The 24,161-nt window shown below is 49.5% G+C and overlaps 2 protein-coding genes across 6 annotated transcripts in view; one reads left to right on the top strand and one right to left on the bottom strand.

The window, feature by feature from the left end:
* Window positions 1–2,168: 2,168 nt before the first annotated feature.
* ASB6 (ankyrin repeat and SOCS box containing 6) lies at window positions 2,169–17,446 on the bottom strand. Of its 2 annotated transcripts, none has more exons than XM_063936467.1 (7): window positions 17,340–17,446; window positions 15,648–15,790; window positions 15,228–15,403; window positions 14,342–14,448; window positions 13,559–13,667; window positions 5,369–5,455; window positions 2,169–3,120 (listed from the first exon to the last, which is right to left on the bottom strand). In XM_063936467.1, exons 1-7 carry the CDS (start codon window positions 17,349–17,351, stop codon window positions 2,447–2,449), a joined length of 1,308 nt encoding a protein of 435 aa, XP_063792537.1. In that variant the 5' UTR covers window positions 17,352–17,446; the 3' UTR covers window positions 2,169–2,446. The 2 variants fall into 2 exon arrangements, with proteins under 2 accessions (XP_063792537.1, XP_063792538.1); XM_063936468.1 differs by lacking the exon at window positions 17,340–17,446 and adding an exon at window positions 17,260–17,323.
* The window catches only part of LOC134948477 (RIB43A-like with coiled-coils protein 2), a 74,560-nt gene continuing 67,781 nt past the window's right edge, over window positions 17,383–24,161 (top strand). For all 4 annotated transcript variants that reach the window (XR_010182964.1, XR_010182963.1, XM_063936469.1 and 1 more), the window contains exon 1: window positions 17,383–17,585. Coding sequence is in view for 2 of the 4 variants with exons in the window: in XM_063936469.1 (XP_063792539.1) it covers window positions 17,496–17,585 (90 nt within the window). In the remaining 2 variants the exon portion in view is untranslated. The remainder of the gene's footprint in view (window positions 17,586–24,161) is intronic.

The following is a 24,161-nucleotide window of genomic DNA, read 5'->3' as shown; positions in this document are numbered from 1 at the left end:
AATCATATAACGTGTGGCCCTACTGGAAAATACGGTTGATTCGTCACCTTCACCACCGGAATCAGTGCCTGTGTCTGGGTCTGTGTCGACCGACTGAGGCAAGGGACGTTTTACAGCCCCTGACGGTGTTTGAGGCGCCTGGACAGACACTAATTGAGTGTCCGGCCGCCTCATGTCGGCAAACGACTGCTTAAGCGAGTTGACGCTATCCCGTAATTCCACAAATAAAGGCATCCATTCTGGTGTCGACCCCCTAGGAGGTGACATCCTCATATTTGGCAATTGCTCCGCCTCCACACCAATAACGTCCTCATACATGTCGACACACACGTACCGACACACAGCAGACACACAGGGAATGCTCTATACGAAGACAGGACCCACTAGCCCTTTGGGGAGACAGAGGGAGAGTCTGCCAGCACACACCAAAAAGCGCTATATATGACAGGGATAGCCTTATTATTAAGTGCTCCCTTATAGCTGCTTTTATATTAATATATTGCCATTTATTCTGCCCCCCCTCTCTGTTATACCCTGTTTCTGTAGTGCAGTGCAGGGGAGAGACCTGGGAGCCTTCCTGACCAGCGGAGCTGTGACAGAAAATGGCGCCGTGTGCTGAGGAGATAGGCCCCGCCCCTTTTTCGGCGGGCTCGTCTCCCGCTATTTAGTACATTTAGGCAGGGGTAAATATCTCCATATAGCCTCTGGGGCTATATGTGAGGTATTTTTAGCCTTTTTAAAGGTTTTCATTTGCCTCCCAGGGCGCCCCCCCCCAGCGCCCTGCACCCTCAGTGACTGCCGTGTGAAGTGTGCTGAGAGGAAAATGGCGCACAGCTGCAGTGCTGTGCGCTACCTTAAGAAGACTGCAGGAGTCTTCAGCCGCCGATTCTGGACCTCTTCTTGCTTCAGCATCTGTGAGGGGGCCGGCGGCGTGGCTCCGGTGACCATCCAGGCTGTACCTGTGATCGTCCCTCTGGAGCTTCATGTCCAGTAGCCAAGAAGCCAATCCATCCTGCACGCAGGTGAGTTCACTTCTTCTCCCCTCTGTCCCTCGTTGCAGTGATCCTGTTGCCAGCAGGAATCACTGTAAAATAAAAAACCTAAGCTAAACTCTCTAAGCAGCTCTTTATGAGAGCCACCTAGAATTGCACCCTTCTCGGCCGGGCACAAAAATCTAACTGGAGTCTGGAGGGGGGTCATAGGGGGAGGAGCCAGTACACACCACCTGACCTGTAAAAGCTTTACTTTTGTGCCCTGTCTCCTGCGGAGCCGCTATTCCCCATGGTCCTTTCAGGAACCCCAGCATCCACTTAGGACGATAGAGAAACAGGGATGGAGAACCTTTGGCCCTCCAGCTGTTAAAACTACAAATACAGCATGTCTTGCTACAGTTTTGCCATTTGGCCATGCTAAAACTTTTGCAAGGCATGCTGGGATGTGTAGGTCAACAACAGCTGGAGGGCCGAAGGTTCCCCATCCCTGCTATAAAAGTATACAGAGTAGCTGATTGGTTGCCATGGGCAACTTCTCCACTTTTATTACTGCTTATACCCCTTTTCCACTAGCTCTAAAAACACGGGTAAATGCACGGGGGCGCGCATTTACCCGTGTTTTGTCCTAGTGGAACGCCCCCCCCCCCCCCCCCCTGCAAATTCCCGGATCAAGTGATCTGGGAATCCTACCCGGGTAGCTTGCCGGGTTGAACACGTGTTCAACCCGGTAAGCTGTGTAGTGTAAACGGAAGCAGTGTCGATGCGACACGGCTCCCGTTCACAGTGTATGGAAGGGTGGCGCTGGGAGATCATGTGATCTCCCAGCGCTGCCCCTGCCGCGTCAGCAGCAGCGTCACTAAGTGTAGAAAGGGGCTCTAGCACGGGTCGCAGCCGTGTCAGGCTCCCGGCTGCGACCCATGCTACCAAGTGGAAAAGGGGTATCAGTATATGTCCGCCTACATAATAGGTGGGGATGCAGTCAAGATCCCGCTGGACAGAATCCCGGCGGTTGGAATACCGACACCGGAATCCCGACCGCCACAATCCCGTCATATTCTCCCACTGTTGGGATGCCGGTGTCTGTATTCCGACCGCCGGGATCTCGTCCAACGGGATCTTGTACTGATCCTAATAGGTGATATTTAACCTGAAAAAAGCAAATAAAAATAAAAAAAGTGCCCTGCACAAACATCTCCGTTTATTAGCACAAATACTGAGTTCTGGGAATGTGACACATGCAGAAGCGGACAATACTGCTTCTAGTCTCTGGTGATACGGATAAACCTCCGGTGTATACGCACTGTGACGTCACAAACACGAGGAATACGGGTGGGATGGGAGCCACCTCTGCCCTGCAGAAGCAGAGACTGGTGTGCGGTAACGCCACAGGTCTTGAGCAGTGTGTGTGAAGTCTACGAGAGCCACCCTCTCTCCTGACACAGTGGACCAGTCCACTATAAATCATCCTCACAGGAAGCAATGGGATTGATGAGAAGATACCATTTCAGCCGGTCTGGAAGGGGCAGGGATTTCACTTTAACATCTACAGGCCACGGCCTGAGCCTCTGGCGAATGTACACCCTGCACAAATGGTTTAGGGTAGGGGGCGACTGCTCCATTTGTTTCAGAGACTGGTGTAAGGCGGTCACTTTGTCTGCATGGCTACTGCAGCTCGCTGCCTTTATTTCAAAGTTTCTGGGTAGAATGATTTTCGGCGAATGGGCGATCATGAGGTCCAGGACACTTTCAGCCGTTCTAAGCAGCTCCACAGAGTCACAGTCCTCGCAGCTGCCCAGGTACGTGCATAGCCTGTCAAAGACTATATGGAAGCCAGACCAGCAGGAAGGGCCGTGCTGAGAGCAGTTATAGGAAGCACCGGACTCCAGGAGGAAGCGCAGGAGGGGAAAGTGGAGCTTGAAACTCTTCAGGCACGTGTGTGTGAGGGACTCGTGGGATGGGCACTCGCTGGGGTCTGCGCCGTGGGCCATCAGCAACTGGCTGACGCGGAAGCAGAAGCGATTAATCAGCTTCGCTTCCTCTTTATCGGATCCCACAGTCTCTCCCAGCAGGAATATGATACTGGAAAACACGGTGTCGCAGTCCTTGGTCATGGCCTTTACGTCCGCACCTAGACAGGCAAACACTGCAGGTAAACAGCAGGCTGGACATTCACTAATAAACATTTATCATCGACACATTATCATAGGACAGTGATGGCTAACCTTGACTCTCCAGCTGTTGTTGAACTACACATCCCAGCATGCCCTGCTACAGTTTTTGCTATTTGGCCATGCTAAAACGGATGCAGGGCATGCTGGGATGTGTAGTTCAACAACAGCTGGAGTGTCAAGGTTAGCCATCACTGTCATAGGACATTCTGCTAGGGCACAGGTTCCCAAACGGGGTTCTTAAGGAGCCCCAATGGTCCAGATTTTAAGTTTATCAATGCTTGGCCACAGGTGACATAATTAGCACCTCAGTCAATTTGATTTAACCATCTGTGCCGAGTCATGGATATACTGACATCCTGCACCGATGGGGTGCCTTGAGGACCACATTTGGGAACCTTTGTGCTAGGGTAAGAAGCATCTACATTCAGGATATGTTATTGCTAGTTACACGCCAGCTTGCAACTTTTACTACACAGATTGCTTTGTCTTTCTGGACGTTTGTTACGCCAATCATGTATATCTTAATATTTACATATAACGGTAGATTAATAAAAATCAGCACCACAAATCTTGTATTCCAACTTTCCTCACATGCAAATTGTCCAATTCTGGAGGTAAAAGCGGTTCTAACTTCTATTACTGCAACTGTATTTGCCACCCGTAACCTCGCAGGAGCGCAACACAGGATCTCCGTAACAGTGGGAAACAAGCATTCGTTTTTAGAAAGCTTTGTGACAGCGGCTAAGTGCTTAGTAAAAGTCGTCACATAGACAAGTAATAAAATAATCAGACAAGAACACTTTACAGAAAACGTTTAGAATGTAGTGAAAGTATACATATAAAAGGTGGGAAATTCAATTAACTGCGGGTTAAGAGGCAGGAGCTAATAATTACTGCCCGCGATAAGCCCCAAGGATGCACTCTAACGCGGATTTCTACTCACACGCTCCTGAGGGGCAAACTGCGTTTCTGGGGCTAGAAGTGAGAAATAACTGAAGCGCACAGAGCACTTAACTAAGGAGCTAAAACCAAAACCCTGGCTAACTGAATCGCCCCCTAAAATTATACATACAAGAGAGATTTTAACATGCAATTTGAAAACAGACAATTCTCCTGTACTCAGCCCCACGTACATTAAATGTTACCATCATTAGCAGCTAAAGGTGAATACACACTAGGCGATACCCTCCATGAGCGATATCACTTAGGAGTATATTCTAATAGCGCTGGATACATTCCGACATGCATTTGTCGAAATGGATCCGACAACCCCTATTCAAATCTCATCTCAATTCGACTTTTTCAAGTCGAATTGAGATGAGGGACCCAGAGGAGGAGGGGGGGGGGGAGCCGCAGGGAGACCAGTGGGGACAGCCGCCGCCAGACGGCGGAGAACAGCGCTGCAGGAGGATGTCACACAGCCGCCCAACCTCACGGCAGTGTCCACCTGGCTCCAGCAAGCGTGACCTCACTTGCTGGAGCCGGGTGGATGCTGCCGCGAGCGGCGCGGCTCTGTGACATCCTGCTGCAGCGCTGATCGCTCCTATATGCCCGCGGCTGTCCCCCGTCTCCCTGCGGCTCTCCCCCATCTCCTCCTCTGGGTCCCACATCTCAGTCCGACATTTTTTTATGTCGGACTGAGATGGTCGAAAAGGACAAGCACGTGGATCGGCAGCTATTTTCGACAAGTCGAATTCATCGACTTGTCGAAAAATGTTGGGATATATTGAATAGGTCGAATCACGATTCGACCTTAAAAAGTCGAAAACTGCCATCTTTTCGACAGACGGCAGCTTTCGACTTCAATTGAATATACCCCAAAGTGTTTTCCCTACCCTCCAGGGAGCGCGATATAGTGCGTGCACTGTACGATATCGCTAACGATATAATTTATTGATGTCATGCCGCCAAAGTACATGCAGTTTTGGACGATAAGTCCAAAATAGAGCTCCATGTACAGACGACAGTGGGGGTCAATAACGACCCACGGGAGCGCTCTTCGTTTGTAGTGTACACAATGGACGACAGTACAAATGATGTCGCTCAGAAGGGTGAAAATGTGCAATATTGTTTAAAATATCACCTAGTGTGTACGCACCTTAAGAGCAGATACTACAACCTGTCTGTAGAATTTGGATGATGCAACTGCTCGTGGAAAATGTTATAATTGCTAGTTTGGCAAAAACTAGGTACATGATCACTTACCTCCCTCCAATAGCAACCTGATATTTTCAGTGTTGTGGATCTGGACCCCGTCGCTGCTGGCCAGTGCATGTAAAAGCGCAGTCTTACCTGCCAAAAATGGGGGGGAAACTGATAAACATTAACGTAGATCACTGGAACAAATATGAAATATGAACTATCATGGAATCAGCACCAAAACCTTAAACAAATAGAAGAAACCACTGAAATAAGGAGCGCTATGGTAGTCTTATCTTTGATGACTCTCTTTCTTCGAGGTCCATAGGGGAACACTGGGGTTATAGGTGGTGGGATCAGCTCCTGTGCACCAAACAGTTAAGCCTTTTCAGATATCCCAGGATGCCTTGGTCCCTCTTCCTATAACTCGTCTCCATGCTCAGTCAGGTCAGTTTTGGTAACAAGTCCAAAGCAGGAAGAGAATCAAGAGAGAAGAAGAAGAATATGGTACACAAAAGAACACACTCTCACAGACAGGAAAATGGAACCAGTGACCAAAGCCGCAAACCCATACAGGCCAGGTGCATCAGGGTGGGCGCCCTATGGACCTCAAAGAAAGAGTTAAAAGGTAAGTCTACAATAATGCTTTCTTCTTAAGGTTCCATAGGGCTCCACACGGAAACACCGGGGATGTCCTAAAGCAGTACTTCAAGGGTCGGGGACCCTCCCGAGTGAATAGTATAATCAGGCATCGAAATGAAGCATCCTGGGATGAGAATTTACAAAGACATAGAAGAAAGGTGTGGATAGAAGAGCACATAGCTGCCTTGCACAATTATGCAGTGGACGCGTCATGGCGCACCGCCCATGACGTTCCCACAGATCGAGTAGAATGGGCAGAGATAGAAGCTGGGACTGGAAGATCAGCTTGTGCGATACCCATTCTAATCCATCTGCCCAGAGTCTGTCTATTAGCGGGCCAACCACATTTGTGAAAACCATAGAAGGAAGAAGAAGGAATCCGATCTCCACAGCGAACTGTTTTGATCTACATAGATACGGAGAGCATGAGCCCCATCTAGAGAACTTTCTGCAGCCAAGAGATCCAGGGAGACGAAGGCCAGAACAACAATTTCCTCATTCAAGTGGAAACGGGAGACCACTTTAGGTAGGTAACCCGGACGAGTACGAAGTACAGCCCTGTCCGGATGAAAAATGGGCGACAGGAAAGAGCACCCAAATTTGACACCCATCTGGCAGATGTATTGGCCAGAAGGAATAAAGTCTTTTCAGTTAACCATTTCAGATCAACCAATTCCAGAGGTTCAAAAGGAGAATGCTGAAGAGTGTCCAGAACCACAGATAGATCCCACGGAGCCACATGAGGGACATAGGGAGACTTAACCTGGATAACGCCGTGGAGGAAGGTACGAACATCCGAAAGTGGAGTAATCCTGCGTTGAAACCATACAGATAAAGCAGAAATATGCACTTTGAGAGAAGCCAGACGAAGGCCAAGGCTCAATCCCCGTTGAAGGAAGGCAAGTATTCTGGATATCTGGAAGATAGCAGCGTCATAGCGCTTGGTAGCGCACCACTGGTAGTAAGTATGCCACAACCGAGTGAGAAAAACCTTTTGACCTTAATATGAAAGATTCAAGTGCCACACCGTCAAACAGTCATGTTAGGTCTGGGTGTAGACACGGTTCCTGGGACAAGAGGTCCTGCCGTAGTGGGGCCACTACTATCGGGTTGCCTCCTTCCTGTTTGAATTTCCGTAGAACCCTTGGTAGAAGAGATACTGGAGGAAAGACGTTCATGAGATGGAAGGTCCACTTGACTGAGAGGGCATCCATGAACGCTGCTTGCGGATCCTGGGACCGGGATCCGTATAGCAGAACCTTGTGGTTGTGTCGCAAAGTCATAAGGTCGACATCTGGGATGCCCCATGTGTCCACTAGAAGTTGAATGACTTCTGGATGGAGGGACCATTCTCCTGCATGAGCATCCTGGTGGCTGAGGAAGTCTGCTTCCCACTTGAGGGTCCCTGGAATGAAGATGGCTGAAAGGCGATATTTGGCCCACCTCAGAATTAGGGCCACTTCCTGCATAGCCATCTGACTATGGTGACTGAGATAACCCACTGCCGTGGCATTGTTGGACTGAACCTGAACAGGCGTACCATGAACGTTTTGCACCAGAATTAAGCCTTTGTATACAGCTTGTAGTTCCAGTACATTGATTGGAATACGTGACTCGGACTGCGTCCAACGCCCCTCAAACAAGTGCTGTTTGGTTACTTCCCCCCAACCGTGAAGGCTGGCATCTTTGGCCAGGAGCACCCAGTCCGGAATCCAAAAGGGCTGTCCTTTGTCTAGGTGGGTTGTGTGGAGCCACCAAGTGAGAGACAAGCAAACTTCCGGAGTGACAGTCATCATTTGTGATCTGATTACATGAGGCTGGCCGTTCCACTTGACCAGGATCAGACATTGTAGAGCAGAGATGGGAACCTTCGGCCCTCCAACTGTTGTTGAACTACACATACCAGCATGCCTTGGTTTTGCTATTTGGCCATGCTAAAACTGTTGCAGGGCATGCTGGAATGTGTAGTTCAACAACAGCTGGAGGGCCTAATGTTCCCCATCCCTGTCGTAGGGGGAGAAAATGAAACTGAGCATACTCTACCATGTCGAAGGTCGAGACCATCATTCCAAGGACTTGCATGGCTGAGGTTGGAGCAGCTTGCAATCTCGGTCCTGCAGCATTGAGATTTTATCTGCTGGCAGGAAGAGATGTTGCGAGTCCAATAGGACTCCCAGGTGTCACATCTGCTGGGATGGTGCGAGGGAGGACTTTTTCCAATTGATGAGCCATCCATGATTTTGAAGGAAGGTCATCGTGATCTGAAGATGTTGTTGCAAGACTTCTAGTGAAGTAGCGATAATCAGTAAGTTGTCCAGGTAGGCAAGTATTGTGACTCCCTAGTGATGCTGATGTGTTGCCATGACTGCCATAACATTAGTAAAAATTCTGGCCGCCGTACACAGCCCAAATAGCAGTGCCTGGAATTGATAATGTTGATTGCATATAGCAAAACGCAGGCATTGTTGATGCGAAGGAGCAATAGGAATATGCAGATACGCATCCTGTATTTCCAGGGATAAAGTCCCCCGGCTCCATGGCAAGGACTATGGATCTCCATTCGGAAGTTGGGAAGCTTTAAAAATCTGTTGAGAGATTTGAGGTTAAGGATGGGTCGGTGTGACTCGTTGGCTTGGGCACTAGAAATTGAGAGGAATAATAGCCCTTGTGGGGTTGAGACCGAGGAACCGGTATTATCACACCTGATTGCAGGAGTGACTGGACAACTTGTAGAATGAGAGCCTTTTGGTGGTATAAGGGAAGGCCCATGCAAAAGAACTTTGGAGGGAGGCGTCTTCTGAATGAGACGCGTACCCGTGAGAGACTACTTCTTGCACCCAGGCGTCTGAAGTGGTCAGAGACCAGACACGCGCAAAGTGAAGAAGTCGGCCTCCCACGCTAGGGTTTCCCCAGGAGGAGGCCCGCCCCTTCAGGCTGCGGGCTTGTCAGGTTTTGCTGAAGGTTGACGTGCAGCCCAGGGTTGCTTGGCCTTGGGCTTTGCGGTAGATGTTTGTCTGGAAAAACGAAAACTTTAACTCCTAACACGTGGAGTAGGTTTGGACGGAAGAAAAACTGTCTTAGCTGCAGCCAAAGCAGTGACAATTTTGTCCAATTCGGCCCAAAATAACACCTCACCTTTAAAAGGGAGATATTCCAAGGTTTTCTTGAAATCAAGGTCAGCTTTCCATGAGCGCAGCCAGAGAATGCGTCGTGCCAGTACAGAGGTGGCTGACGCCTTAGCTGCCAATTCTCCAGCATCAGATAGGGCCTCATGAATGTAAGCAGCTGCCTGCCTAACAAGTGCCAAGTATGACATGCAGTCCTCAGATATATCTGAGGGCAATTCTTCCTCCATGGCCTATAACCATGATTCAATGGCTTCAGCGGCCCAGAAAGCAGCCACGGTAGGTCTATTTACAGCACCTGTGAGAGAAAAAAAAATATAGACAAATTGAAAATTGCCTTAATTCTATCAGTGGGCTCTTTCAGTGAGGAGAGTAGTGACAGGCAGAATGGACATCTTCACTAGACGTGCAATATCCAAATCAACCCATTTAGATCAATCCTCTGCAGGAATAAGGTCATGGGAAGCCAATCGTTTAGACCCAGGAAACTTTTTACCCAGCGTTTTCCAGGGTTCTTGTCGGATTTCCATGAGATGATCTGAATGACGAAATTCAGAGTTCATTATTTTTTGTCGCTTAAAAACATCAGTTTTCTTAGCAACCGGCTCAGGTTCCTCCTCGTCAGTTGGAGGATATGTTTAATAGTCTCAATTAAAGGTGCCATCTCCATTGTGTTGGGAACTTCCTCATCTATTACGCAGGAATCAGTGACAGACCGTGTATCGTCCCCTTCCTCAGCAGACGATTTCGTTTGAGTCTGATATAGCAGTGGACTGAGATGAAGGTGTCCTTGTAGTGGACCTACAGGATGGTTTAGTCCCAGGTAACATCTTTCGTAACGCTAGGGATGTCTGGGCTGAGCTCTGAACCGTAGTATTCAGTGTATCCACCCAAGGTGGATTTGTAATAGGGACATATTAGGCGGTACTAACATAGGAGGTCCCATGGGTGGAGTGAGACAATCCACCAAAGTACCCAGTAACTGAGAGAAAGAATCCCATGGGGGCTCTTGAAAGGTGCTGGGAGTATTGACTGGCCAGGATGTGCAAAACAGATACACAGAGCCCACCCTGTAGAACATCCTGTGTAGATAACCTGTAGAGCACAATCTACATGACAGTAAAACTGGGGTGTCTGGCTGTTTGTGACTCTTGGCTTAGTTAGACATAGCCGCAAAATAAATAGGAGAGACACACACACACACACACACACACACACACACACACACACACACCAGGAGAAGATAAGAGATCACTAGACCACCAGGGACCGTTGGAATTGGTGTAGTATGATATCCCGGCGTTCTGGATGCCGGTGATCAGATGACCGACCCCGGCATTCAGAATCCGAGAATGTCGATCTGCTTGGGGGTTAAGTACCCTAACCCTCCCTCTAGGGCCAAATCTAGGGGGGTGGTTTCTAGGGCTAAATTTTGTGGGGGGTGGCTAGGGCTTACCCCCCCCCCCCCTCCCAGTGTCTAACCCTAACCCCTCTAGGCCCTAATCCTAATAAACAGATGGATACCTACCTTCGTGATGTTGGTTGCCGGGTGTCTCAGCGCCGGTGCCCTGAGTGGTGTCAGGATTCCGGTGTCAGGATTCCGGCGTCAGCCGCATTACCGCCGCCATCCTGACCGCCAGGATACCAAACACGGCCCACTGGAATGGACCAAGTCATCTGGGTACAATGTTGACATGGTATATGCAGCTCAACCCTGTTGACATTCTCATGTCGACAATCCAAGAAGGGGACATGACGTTTAATACAAGCATACTGTGTGTATGTAATATATATATATATATATATATAATCAACAGAGTTGAAACAAGCGCCTCATAGTGTAATATTTCCCCTCAACTTAAAATCACAGACAACACTTAAATAGGTATCAGATAATTAGATCAATTTGAGCGTATCACAATTTGTCTGTCTTGTGCTTCTCATACGGTGATCTACAATTAATATAAATAGAAAGAACACCTCATGGTGAAGTAATTTCTCATTCAGTTATATATGCCACAAAAAGAGATTTCATGCGTACCAAACGGACGATATTAGTCGTGCATATCGCAATCAGAAAATCCCTCCTTTCCACAAACACCGCTTAGACATGTATACTTTGTACCAAATAGGTAAATCGGTTGGGTATATCACAATTGTCTGCCTTGTGCTTCCCTCAGAACGGTCTGACACAGAGGGACAGTTTCCTGCTGCAACTAAGCTTTATGACTATATTATATATATATATATATATATATATATATATATATATATATATATATATATATATATATATACATACATACATACATATATACATACATACATATACATACAAACAGAGAACCCAGCACTCACCAAAGTAAACTCACTTATCCTCAACAATTCAATAAATAAATGATGGGGGTTTAGTTGGTGGATTGGCCAATGCACGGAAGCCTGTATACCGATTCAAGGTACCCCACCTTCATACAGGTCCTACACTATCACAGAGTCTTAAAACCTGACTACCACACTGCTGCATCATCTGCCTGCTAGATGTAATGTGTACCTGCCACAGACTTTATGGCTTTTAAAGGCACACTAGTCACCTATTGCACTGGCTCAAAGATGATTGCTAAAAAACAGCTGAGACAGGTTCAGGATAATGAAGTCCACACAGGGGTGCATGAGACCCCTGTGTGGACTTCATTATCCTGAACCTGTCTCAGCTGTTTTTTAGCAATCATCTTTGAGCCAGTGCAATAGGTGACTAGTGTGCCTTTAAAAGCCATAAAGTCTGTGGCAGGTACACATTACATCTAGCAGGCAGATGATGCAGCAGTGTGGTAGTCAGGTTTTAAGACTCTGTGATAGTGTAGGACCTGTATGAAGGTGGGGTACCTTGAATCGGTATACAGGCTTCCGTGCATTGGCCAATCCACCAACTAAACCCCCATCATTTATTTATTGAATTGTTGAGGATAAGTGAGTTTACTTTGGTGAGTGCTGGGTTCTCTGTTTGTATTTATTAGAGCGATGTGGTCATGGGCTGCATGCACCCCGCCCTGTGAGTGGTAGGTACAGCTGTGTACCCCGCTTCTGTGGTGGAGAGTGCAGTGTTACATGCACCCCACCCTGTGAGTGGTAAGTGCATAGCTGTGCCCCGCTTCTGGTGCGGTGAGTGCTGTGGTTTTTACTCTGTGTGTATATGAAGGGGTTAATCTATGGTTAGCTCTTATTAACCGTGGCCACTAGCTTTCTCATGCACCCCTGTGTGGACTTCATTATCCTGAACCTGTCTCAGCTGTTTTTTAGCAATCATCTTTGAGCCAGTGCAATAGGTGACTAGTGTGCCTTTAAAAGCCATAAAGTCTGTGGCAGGTACACATTACATCTAGCAGGCAGATGATGCAGCAGTGTGGTAGTCAGGTTTTAAGACTCTGTGATAGTGTAGGACCTGTATGAAGGTGGGGTACCTTGAATCGGTATACAGGCTTCCGTGCATTGGCCAATCCACCAACTAAACCCCCATCATTTATTTATTGAATTGTTGAGGATAAGTGAGTTTACTTTGGTGAGTGCTGGGTTCTCTGTTTGTATTTATTAGAGCGATGTGGTCATGGGCTGCATGCACCCCGCCCTGTGAGTGGTAGGTACAGCTGTGTACCCCGCTTCTGTGGTGGAGAGTGCAGTGTTACATGCACCCCACCCTGTGAGTGGTAAGTGCATAGCTGTGCCCCGCTTCTGGTGCGGTGAGTGCTGTGGTTTTTACTGTGTGTGTGTGTGTGTGTGTGTGTGTATATATATATGTCTCTCTATCTCATACTGGAAGGGGCAGGGACTCACACCCAGCAGAGACATTTGTTGAATCCTATTTGGGAGATACATTTGTCTGGCAAAACCTTTTCTTTCTATTAGTCATCAAGGGGGAAATATATCAGACCTTCTAGTGTGAAGAAGTTGCCCATAGCAACCAGCTTCTAGCTATCATTTATCTAATACACTCTATGAAGTGATAGGGATAATCTGATTGGTAGCTATAGGGCAACTTCTCCACTCTTTGGAAGATTTGATACCTTTTCCCCCCAAATGTACTAGAGAATATCTACTAGGTCGTTACTACTTGGCCTCTTCCACACGGCCCTTTACAGCGAAGCATCTTCTGTGGGGTGACCCCTAGTATTTGTTCTGCGTATTCTAGTCTCAGAGTACAAAGCATTGTATATGGAACGGGATGAACACACACTGGACCCATATATTTCAGGAATATATACCTTGGGTGAGAAAAGTTTACCATTGCCCGGTCGCCCATATAAAGTACGAATACCTATTCCGCTGACCTAATTTACTCCGGACGAGTACCCAACAATTTCTTCCACTGTCGCCACTCCTGCCTTCTCTGACCACTGAACCACTGATCTCCGTGGACTTTACAGTTGAGGTTGTGGAAGGGTCTCCAGATATACGGATGACCGGTTCCGCATAAGCAGCAGCACTAGTTACTGACCGTTTCTGTCCGCTGCGTTCACGTCTGCTCCAAGCTCCAGAAGTCGCTGCAGACAGGGCAGTCGTTCAGATTCCTCGCTAGCCAAATCCAAGGGGCTACTTTCATGAATCTAAAGAAAAAATGTACAGTGAGGATGTGTCTGGTGCAAAGCAAAGAAGCGCTAGGCTTAAAGGTGTTTCCACTCAAATGTATTATCACCCAAACCCCATCTGTTATTGCAATCACCCTTTTATGATATATTTTTACATTTAATATTCACTTAGCCAGTGTTTCCAGCAGCGACTGGGCGCTATGCAGACACCATCAAGTACAGTATTGATTTTACAAGGCTAAAGGCAGAATGCGGTTATGTGACCGGCGAATATCGACGCCGGGATCCTAAACGGTGAATAGCCCGCAAGGGGCTTCGTTGCGCTGCCCCCCCCCTCCATTTAAAAGCCGGAATCCCGCCGTCGGTATGGTGACCGGCGGACACGAACCTAACCTCTATAGACCTGCACTTTCTATGCAGATCATCTCCTACCATATTATGCTATAATGTGCCACATGCCATTATAATGTGTAATGACATAACCCATGATCGTGTTTTGAGAAACAAGAGGGATGCCGAAACTCAGGTCAGGCATTCAATCAACCAGGTTCCATGCAGGAGTCTAGGCGTTTGCAGGCCTTAGCAATGGAATCCCCACCATGGGCACTACAGATACAGTATAAGCTTAGTAATTTGGGGATGGGGCTGTGCAGCTCATCTGTAACATCATTATGTATAGATCCGTTTCTCACCCGGTCTCTCCTGTTTATATCAGCGCCATTCTGCACCAGCAGCTCCACCATGTCAGGCTGGTTTCGGAGGACTGCGATGTGTAGCGGGGTATAATACGTCACAGGATCTGGGAAGAGAGCATTGTTACTGAGCCATAGCAAGTCTCCAGTGCATAAGTTGAACAGCTTGTCATAACATCAGCGAGATAAATACATTTGTGATTGTATGTCCTTAATAAAGGACCCAACTGAGACTGAAATGTTGTAATAAAGACCTTTCCATCGTTAAATGGAGAGTTGCCGGTGTGTACATATGATGTGTTTGTGTAATCCAGAGGTTCTCTAACTGGGTCCTCAGGACCTCAAACAGGTCATGTTTTCCAGGTCACCCAGCAGGTGCACAGGTGTAGTCATTACTTACCGACACATTCTAAAAGACCCACAGGTGGAGATAATTATTTCACATGTGGTTCTGTGAGGAGACCTGGAAAACATGCACTGTGTGGGGTCCTAGAGTTTGAGAATCTATGGCGTAAACCAAGCTTTAGCCCCATTTAACAATATAATAGATCCAACGTTTCTTCCCTGAATACAGTTGAAATAAGCTAAAATGTCAGCTATATCCCGCTGTGAAGTGTAATTGGGCAGTTCTTCAGCGATTCCTAGGAATGCTGCAGAGTCTCGCATGTTTTATAATTAGGTTTTTAGCATGGACCCAGGATACAAATGATGCAGATGTAATAATATTTATATATATAGGGTGACTGCTGACGTCAAACAATGAATTGTGAAGTCATCACTTCTGTGTTTCACGGGAAACGTTGCTATAACTCCCAATATCCTCATCATTTGCAGCAGTAGGTACACTAGCCCATAGATACATCTCCTATACAGAACACATACTTACCCTCAAAGCCAAGATCTGCCCCGTACTGCAGGAGGATTTCCGCAGCAGGAGCGAGCCCCAGCTCGGCCACCTTTAACAGGGAGTAGCTTATCCCCTCCTTGTAGAACGCAGTCTGGGAATGTCTCTCCAGCAATTCATTCAGAGCTAGGAACTTGTCATTATCATTGGCCAGGAAGCTGAGGAAGAAGCGGACAGGAAGTCTGAGGTGTACAGTAAAAATGTGTCATATATATTACATATTTATAGATAATGTTCTATAATGTTTACCTAGATCTCTGAGCAATAACAGAAAGTGTTTTATAGAAGCACACTTGGATTTCCGGTAAAATGTTTCTGTATACAATTCCCAAAGAATTCAAATGAAGTTCAATAAAACGTTTAGCTTGTAAATAAAGGTTAATAGACGGTGTGTAACAATACCTGACTGTGCTGTGTGCCGTCTCCCCTTGCTCTGGGTCATGTATGCCCACTGCTCCCAGAATTTCATCTACCAGAGGCTGGTATTCAAATATTATCCTCCGAAAGCCGTGGAGGAAAGGCATGCTGGGAGCTCCGTCTCCAATCTGTAGGGCGGCAGCGTGGGACATGGTGAGTACACAACACAAAGCCACAAACACTGATTTCACATCTAGGGATTGCTGAGCAGCAACATGTGAGTGTTACATGGTCAGTATTAAATGAATGCTACTATCCTAACGGTATCCGAATACTAGGCCGACATGAATAAGGTTGACAGTCATTAGACCGACATTAATAAGTGGTTGACACGGTAAAAGGTCGACTTGAGGTTTGTTTGTTTTTTTCATACTGTACCATCCATGTGGACTATGATTGGAAATAGTAACCTGCAAGGGGACGTGGAGCACTAACTGGGGTTCCAGGTCACTTTTTTTTACGGAGTAAAGGACACCCCCCCAAGAAAATACAACTTATGTCGACCTTTTCACATGTCGACCTTTTTGTCATGTTGACCAAGTGCCTGTTGACCTTTCTGAGGTCGACCCTATATTCCTGAAGCGTGACGAGCAAAGCGAGCCCGCGAGGGTACTTTTCGGGTACCCTGTTCGGCCGTAGCTCCTCCCCCTGGTGACATGTCTCCTCCCCTAGGTACGTCAGAAGGTCCCTTCTCCCACTCCGATATAGAATCAACCCTAAGGCCACTTGGATCTAGCATCTGCCATACTGGGACTTATATCAATCACAGGGCGCTTGATCATCACACAGCATCAATGAATGTGAACCCATCTGGAATATGCTGATCTGTCCCTGTGATTATCCTGAAACCTATACATGCATATCTTGTTCTGCACCAATAGTGAGTGGGGTACATCCACTGATTATTTAGGTACACACATATAAAGAGGTGATTGCCTGAGGTGTTAAAGGAAAAACTGGATTATGAATGCCATTTCTTTCCAGAGTGAGAGTCGGGGTACGTTTCTACTAACAGCACCTTTGCCTTACAGATACACAGATCTGGGTGAAGCTCTGATGGTATATGGAAACTCTTTAGACTGTTCTACACGTCTATACCGTTATTTGTTTAACTGCCCCTCGGATCCACGGTCCGGAATCAAACATCTAGAGAAGCGGAGAAAAGGATTGTGACCAGCACCGACTCCTTTATATATTGTATATGTTAGTACAGTATATCATTGGTGCTATGTAATAAGCGCCCTGTGACTGAGCCCTGCCAGCCTAGGACTGATGCTATGTTTGTGGCAATGTGGTGAGATATCACGGGAGCTCCTCTGCACTAGTGTAGTGGGAATCCTTCCAATTTTGTTTTTATGCTGGGACTTCTAGTTCTACAACAGCTGGAAGTAGCATTCCTCTGCTGCATGGGCTGGTTACAACTCTTTATATATACTATATATGGGAGGCTGAACACACACACTACACAGACCCAAATGCAGCCCTGTGTAGTGACATCATACCATATCACAGGTGGAGGCATGACGTCACTCTGAATAACTACCCCCACCTTATGGCGATAGCATGCATAGGGAATAGTCTCACAGTCATTATTAACCTTTGTGCTTCCAAACCCAGAAGAGGGTAAAAGGGTCCCTATCAGCTACCCAGTGCCCTCCCAGTCCCAGTAGCTCTCACCTGCTGCAGCATTCGGCTACTAGCTAGCAGCGGAAGCGGAAGTTGCGAGGAACAGATGTCCCGACTCCAGGGAGAGGGGGCGTAGCTGGGCCTTCTCCGGTCTGACCAGCAGAGGGCGTGATATAAACTCTCCGTCCAGCAGAGGGCGCCGGAGCGATGACTGTCATTTACTCTCTATGTCCAGCAGAGGGCGCTGTTTGCTGGAGGAATCCGAACGACCTAATGACCAATACCCGAATGACTGTGGTGAGTGGATAGGCTAATGAAAGGACGAAGGTGTATATATTTATTATATTATATTATATATCATTGTATCATCCATTATAGTGGTATGCGGGTATTAACACCTTTAGAATAACGTCCAGATTCTTACTACTGCCCCTCTGCACAAATGGCGGCTCTCCAGTTGCTGTTGATGACATTGCTCCCAAAATGACCCTCTCCAGGGGGTGATTAAATGAAGTAAAAAGCCCACTGTGTGTACGGGTATTACACTACAGAAAGCATTGCTTATTTCTCTGACGTCCTAAGTGGATGCTGGGACTTCGTAAGGACCATGGGGAATAGCGGCTCCGCAGGAGACTGGGCACAACTAAAGAAAGCTTTAGGACTACCTGGTGTGCACTGGCTCCTCCCACTATGACCCTCCTCCAGACCTCAGTTAGAATCTTGTGCCCGGCTGAGCTGGATGCACACTAGGGGCTCTCCTGAGCTCCTAGAAAGAAAGTATATTTTAGGTTTTTTTATTTTACAGTGAGATCTGCTGGCAACAGACTCACTGCAGCGAGGGACTAAGGGGAGAAGAAGCGAACCTACCTAACTGGTGGTAGCTTGGGCTTCTTAGGCTACTGGACACCATTAGCTCCAGAGGGATCGACCACAGGACCCGACCTCGATGTTCGGTCCCGGAGCCGCGCCGCCGGCCCCCTTACAGAGCCAGAAGCAAGAAGTGTTCCGGAAAATCGGCGGCAGAAGACTTCTGTCTTCAACAAGGTAGCGCACAGCACTGCAGCTGTGCGCCATTGCTCCTCATGCACACCTCACACTCCGGTCACTGATGGGTGCTGGGGGGGGGGGGGGGCGCCCTGAGGGCAATATAAACACCTTGGCTGGCAAATCATCACAATATATAGTCCCAGGGCTATATATGTGATAAATTACCCCTGCCAGAATCCATGAAAAAAGCGAGAGAAAAGTCAGCCGAAAAAGGGGCGGGGCTATCTCCCTCAGCACACTGGCGCCATTTTTTCTTCACAGTGCAGCTGGAAGACAGCTCCCCAGGCTCTCCCCTGTAGTTTTCAGGCTCAAAGGGTTAAAAAGAGAGGGGGGGCACAAAATTTAGGCGCAATATTGTATATACAAGCAGCTATTGGGAAAAATTCACTCAATATAGTGTTAATCCCTGCATTATATAGCGCTCTGGTGTGTGCTGGCATACTCTCTCTCTGTCTCCCCAAAGGACTTTGTGGGGTCCTGTCCTCAGTCAGAGCATTCCCTGTGTGTGTGCGGTGTGTCGGTACGGCTGTGTCGACATGTTGGATGAGGAAGGTTACGTGGAGGCGGAGCAGAGGCCGATAAATGGGATGTCGACACCAGAGTGGATGGATAGGTGGAAGGTATTAACCGACAATGTCAACTCCTTACATTTAAGGCTGGATGACGTAACAGCTGTGGGACAGCCGGCTTCTCAGCCCGCGCCTGCCCAGGCGTCTCAAAGGCCATCAGGGGCTCAAAAAACGCCCGTTACCTCAGATGGCAGACACAGATGTCGACACGGAGTCTGACTCCAGTGTCGACGAGGTTGAGACATATACACAATCCACTAGGAACATCCGTTGCATGATCTCGGCAATGAAAAATGTGTTACACATTTCTGACATTAACCCAAGTACCACATAAAAGGGGTTTTATGTTTGGGGAGAAAAAGCAGCCAGTGATTTGTTCCCCCATCAGATGAGTGAATGAAGTGTGTAAAGAGCGTGGGTTCCCCCGATAAGAACCTGGTAATTTCTAAAAAGTTACTGCTGGCGTACCCTTTCCCGCCAGAGGATAGGTCACGTTGGGAGATATCCCCTAGGGTGGATAAGGCGCTCACACGTTTGTCAAAAAAGGTGGCACTGCCGTCTTAGTATACGGCCACTTTGAAGGAGCCTGCTGATAAAAAGCAGGAGGCTATCCTGAAGTCTGTATATACACACTCAGGTACTATACTGAGACCAGCAATTGCCTCAGCATGAATAGTGCTGCTGCAGCGTGGTCTGATACCCTGTCAGATAAAATACCCTAGACAGGGATAATATTTTGCTAACATAGAGCATTTTAAAGACGTCGTCTTATATATGAGGGATGCACAGAGGCGGATTGGCCATAGGGTCTACAGGGAAGAGTCCCGGTGGGCCGACGCCCCCCCTGGGGCCTGTTTTGTTTGAGGACATGTGGTCCTTTTTATAGACATCTCCTATATAATAGCCCAGATCTGTGACTTTGTGCTTAATTTGCTAACGCTGGGCGGAGTCAAAACAGTGGGCGGAGTTAGTCAAATGAGTCACAGATCTGGCCAAATCTATAGGAGACTAGGAGCAGAAGCAGATAGTATGGGCATGGCACATGCAGGGGTGCATACCTCCCAGCTTTCTGCAGGAGCTTTCTTCAGGCAGAAGGAGGGACACACACTTGGCAAAAAGGGGGCGTGGCTTCACGGGAGGGCCCCCGTTTTCGTCAGTGAGGGGGCATGCCCAGCACTCTGTGAGCTGCTGGCATGCCCCCAGGGGCTGATTATGAGTCCAGGGGGCCCAGGGCACTTGAGACAGGGGAGCCCTATCTCATTGCTGTGCCTGCTGTGGGGTTGGGGGCGTGGCCTAATTGCGCCCGCACGGACACGCCCCCTTATGCAAATTCTGAATTTTTATTTTTTTATGGAATTTTGGCCCCTCAGCTAGGGCTAAATCCAGAGGAGGTGGTCGCTCCCCCCTACACACCCGCACAGGTAGAAGAAAGCAGGGAGACTGCTGCCTCCCTGTAACACCACAGACCTGCCAACACGCAGCAGCGTGTGCTGACTAGCACAATGCTGCCGTTGTTGCTGGCAGGGTGGGGTGGGGGGGGAGCTTCTGAGCTGGGACAGAGCTACTCCAGCCGGGGGCCCCCCTAAAACTGTGGGGCCAACGGTACGTACCCCCTGCCCCCCCCCTTAATCCGGCTCTGCTGCTGGAACCCCCCCTTAATCCGTACCCCCTGATGCCCCCTCTCCCTCTGTCTCCACTATTCACCACTGCTCTGCTAAGCAGAACAGCAAGTACAGGAGCTTTCCAACTGCCCCCCCCCCCCCCCCACCGCGGGACACTGCGACCCGCGGGTGGGACAGCGGGACGGACCCCAAAAAATGGTACTGTCCCGCGAAAATCGGGACATTTGGGAGGTATGGGTGTGTGTGAGGGGTATGTCATACAGACAGACGGGCACCGGCTCACTGTGTGCTTGACCCCCCACATCGGCATACTCAGCAGGGTCTCTCTGGTGCGGAGGAGCGTCACTTTCTGGCACACTCCACGCTTCTTAGCTGCAGTTTTGTTGGGCACTTGCCGCTGTGCAGGTTCCGTACTGCCTCTGTTATCTCCAGCCCCGGCAACCCCACCGCTAGCTGCAGCACTGCCACCCGCAGTGAGGTGCGCCCAGCTCATTCACACACTTTAGCTGGCGGATAGCGCTGCAGAAATCCGAGCTGCCTGCAGGCTCCGACCCACTCCTCCCTCCAGCCGCAGCGTCTCCTGGGAGCTAACCAGTCACTCCCAGTCTCCCCTTACCACAGTGCCCGGCAGCCGCGAGGTCCGCGCCACGTGCATGCTATGACCCCCTCCTCCCTCCAGCCGCAGCATCTCCTGGGGGCTAACCAGTCATTTCCAGTCTCCCCTTACCACAGTGCCCGGCAGCTGCGCGAGGTCTGCGGTGTGTGACTGAGGAGGGGGGGAGGGATGCGGACGGGCAGAGGAAGCAGGACTCCAGCCTGAGAGAGTCAGCCATGCCAGGTCTCCACCAGCAGCAGATCCCAACAGGTTGGAGTGGAACAGCAGCAGCCAGCAGCAGTGACTCCGGTAAGACACATCTGTCTGTCACCACTGTTTTGTCCCTAATACCAATCTCTCCCGTGCCCTGTGTTCTGTCATGTCCCTGTCACCCCTGGCCTTGCCCTGCCACCCTTATCCTGGCCCTTTCACCCTTATCCTGGCCCTGTCACCCTTATCCTGGCCCTGTCACCCTTATGCTGGCCCTGTTACCCCTATCCTGGCCCTGTCACCCCTGTGCTTGCCCTGTCAACCCTATACTGGCCCCGTCACCCCTGTCCCTGTCCTGCCGCCCCTACCCTGGCCCTGTCACCCCTATCCTGTCCCTGTCATTTCTGTCCTGGCCCCGTCGCCCCTGTCCTGGCCCCGTCGCCCCTGTCGTGGCCCCGTCACCCCTGTCCTGGCCCCGTCACCCCTGTCCTGGCCCCGTCACCCCTGTCCTGGCCCCGTCACCCCTGTTCTGACCCCGTCACCCCTGTCCTGGCCCCGTCAACCCTGTTCTGACCCTGTCACCCCTGTCCTGGCTCTGTTACTGCATACCCTCCAACTACCTTTTTGGCAGGTACAGTACCCGCAGCGCCTCCAGACCTCTCCCCAATGCACCACACCTCCGCACCTTCCCCTCCACCACATGCGGCACTCCACCCCTCCCCCACATGCTGTGCCTCCAGACCCCCTACACCACCCGCGGCTCCCACTCCTCCGCCCCTTCACCACCCAGAGCACCTCCAGGCCCCCTCCACCATTCACCCCCCTTATATGTCTCCCCCCACACCTGCCCCCCTCCACCCGCAGCATCTGCAGACACCCTCCTCCATCCGCGGTCCCCCCCTCCCCCACCCCTCCCCCACCAATGGCTCCCCCGCACCTGCCCCTCCACCACCTGCAGCACCTCCGGACCTCCTTCCCCATCGCCGCACCACCCGTACCTGCCCCTACCCTACCCATGGTGCCTGCGGTCCCCTACCCCACCCCCGGCACTCCCGTCCCTTCCCATCCCACAGCACCTCCGGAACCCTTCACCCATCCACAACATCCCCACACCTGCCCCTCTCCCACCCGTGGCACCCCTGCCCCTCCCCCACCTGCAGTGCCTCCGGACACCTCCCCCATCTGCATCCCCCACTCCTCTGCCCCTCCCCCACCCGCAGCACCTCCCGAACCTTCCGCATCCGGGCCCCACCCCCACTTCTGCCCCCCCTCCACCCGCAGCATCTACAGACACCATCCGCAGTCCCCCCCCGCACCCGCTACATTCTGTACATCGTGCCCTGCAGGTGCTGTTTACGCCGTCGCAAGGGGCTGCGCCTCCTTCACCATCGCACGCCCTTTCATTGTGCAATATTTAACCACTAACAAAGGAATGCAGGTAATACTCCATATAATACAAATATTAAACCCCAGAAAGGCATGCAAGGGTTAAGGGGGCGTAGCCCCTTGCGACGGTGTGAAGAGCGCCCGTAGGGCGCGATGAAGCACCTAGTAATGAATAAGATGGAAAATAATTTGCATATATGAAAATGACTTTGCAACTTAGCCTGTGGTTGTAGATGATCTAGTGTATGCTCTGTCTGCCTGCTTGGCTGACATATAAGATTGAGTGAATAGTGATTAGGATACACGGTTGGTGTAATAAGCAAGAAAATATCTTTCTAAAGAATTATATAGTTTTCTAAATTCTGAAGGCGTATCATATAATGTGCTCATAATATGTAATTTTATTTCTTTTTAACTTCCCCCCTTGATGCTGGACATGCCCACTATCTGGAAAGTCTTGGTGGGAGGGAGCTGCTGCCATGGCCCATGGCTAGACCTTACACCTCTGGTGCTGCCCATGTGGGGCCACTAGTACACATTTTTCCAGGGCCGCTTTTTGTTCCCAATCCGCCCCTGCACAGAGGGATATTTGCCGGCTGGCATCCAGAATTTATGCAATGTCCATTCTGCCAGGAGGGTATTAGAGACCCGGCAGTGGACAGGTGATGCTGACTTTAAAAGGCACATGGAGATTCTGCCTTATAAGGGTGAGGAATTGTTTGGGGATGGTCTCTGGGACCTCGTATCCACAGCAACAGCTGGGAAGAAAAAAATTTTTTACCTCAGGTTTCCTCACAGCCTAAGAAAGCACCGTATTTTCAGGTACAGTCCTTTCGGCTTCAGAAAAGCAAGCGGGTCTAAGGCGCTTCCTTTCTGCACAGAGACAAGGGAAGAAGGAAAAAGCTGCACCAGACAGCCAGTTCCCAGGATCAAAAATCTTCCCCCGCTTCCTCTGAGTCCACCGCATGACGCTGGGGCTCCACAGGTGGAGACAGGTGCGGTGGGGGCGCGTCTCGGGAACTTCAGGGACCAGTGGGCTTGCCCACAGGTGGATCCCTAGGTTCTGCAAGTAGTATCACAGGGATACAAGCTGGAGTTCGAGGCGACTCCCCCTCGCCGTTACCTCACATCAGCCTTGCCTGCTGCCCTCTGAGAAAGGGAGGTAGTACTGGCGGCAATTCACAAGCTGTACTTCCAGCAGGTGAAATTAAGGTACCCCTCCTTCAACAAGGCCGGGGTTACTATTCCAAAATGTTTGTGGTACCGAAACCAGACGGTTCGGTGAGACCCATTCTAAAATTGAAATCCTTGAACACTTATATACGAAGGTTCAAGTTCAAAATGGAATCGCTCAGGGCGATTATTGCAAGCCTGGAGAATTTCATGGTATCACTGGACATCAAGGATGCTTACCTGCATGTCCCTATTTACCCTCCTCACCAGG

The sequence above is a fragment of the Pseudophryne corroboree genome, chromosome 8, assembly GCF_028390025.1.
Source record: "Pseudophryne corroboree isolate aPseCor3 chromosome 8, aPseCor3.hap2, whole genome shotgun sequence".
In the NCBI taxonomy this organism is placed as follows: domain Eukaryota; kingdom Metazoa; phylum Chordata; class Amphibia; order Anura; family Myobatrachidae; genus Pseudophryne; species Pseudophryne corroboree.
Note: the sequence above shows the minus strand (reverse complement) of the source record. Positions and strands in the feature narration are given on the sequence as shown.

Coding starts and splice junctions, on each gene's coding strand:
- ASB6 (XM_063936467.1), bottom strand. Junction 15,404..15,647: donor ACGGCACACAGCACAGTCAG/GTATTGTTACAC, acceptor CTTCTTCCTCAG/CTTCCTGGCCAATGATAATG. Junction 14,449..15,227: donor GGCAGATCTTGGCTTTGAGG/GTAAGTATGTGT, acceptor CTCTCTTCCCAG/ATCCTGTGACGTATTATACC.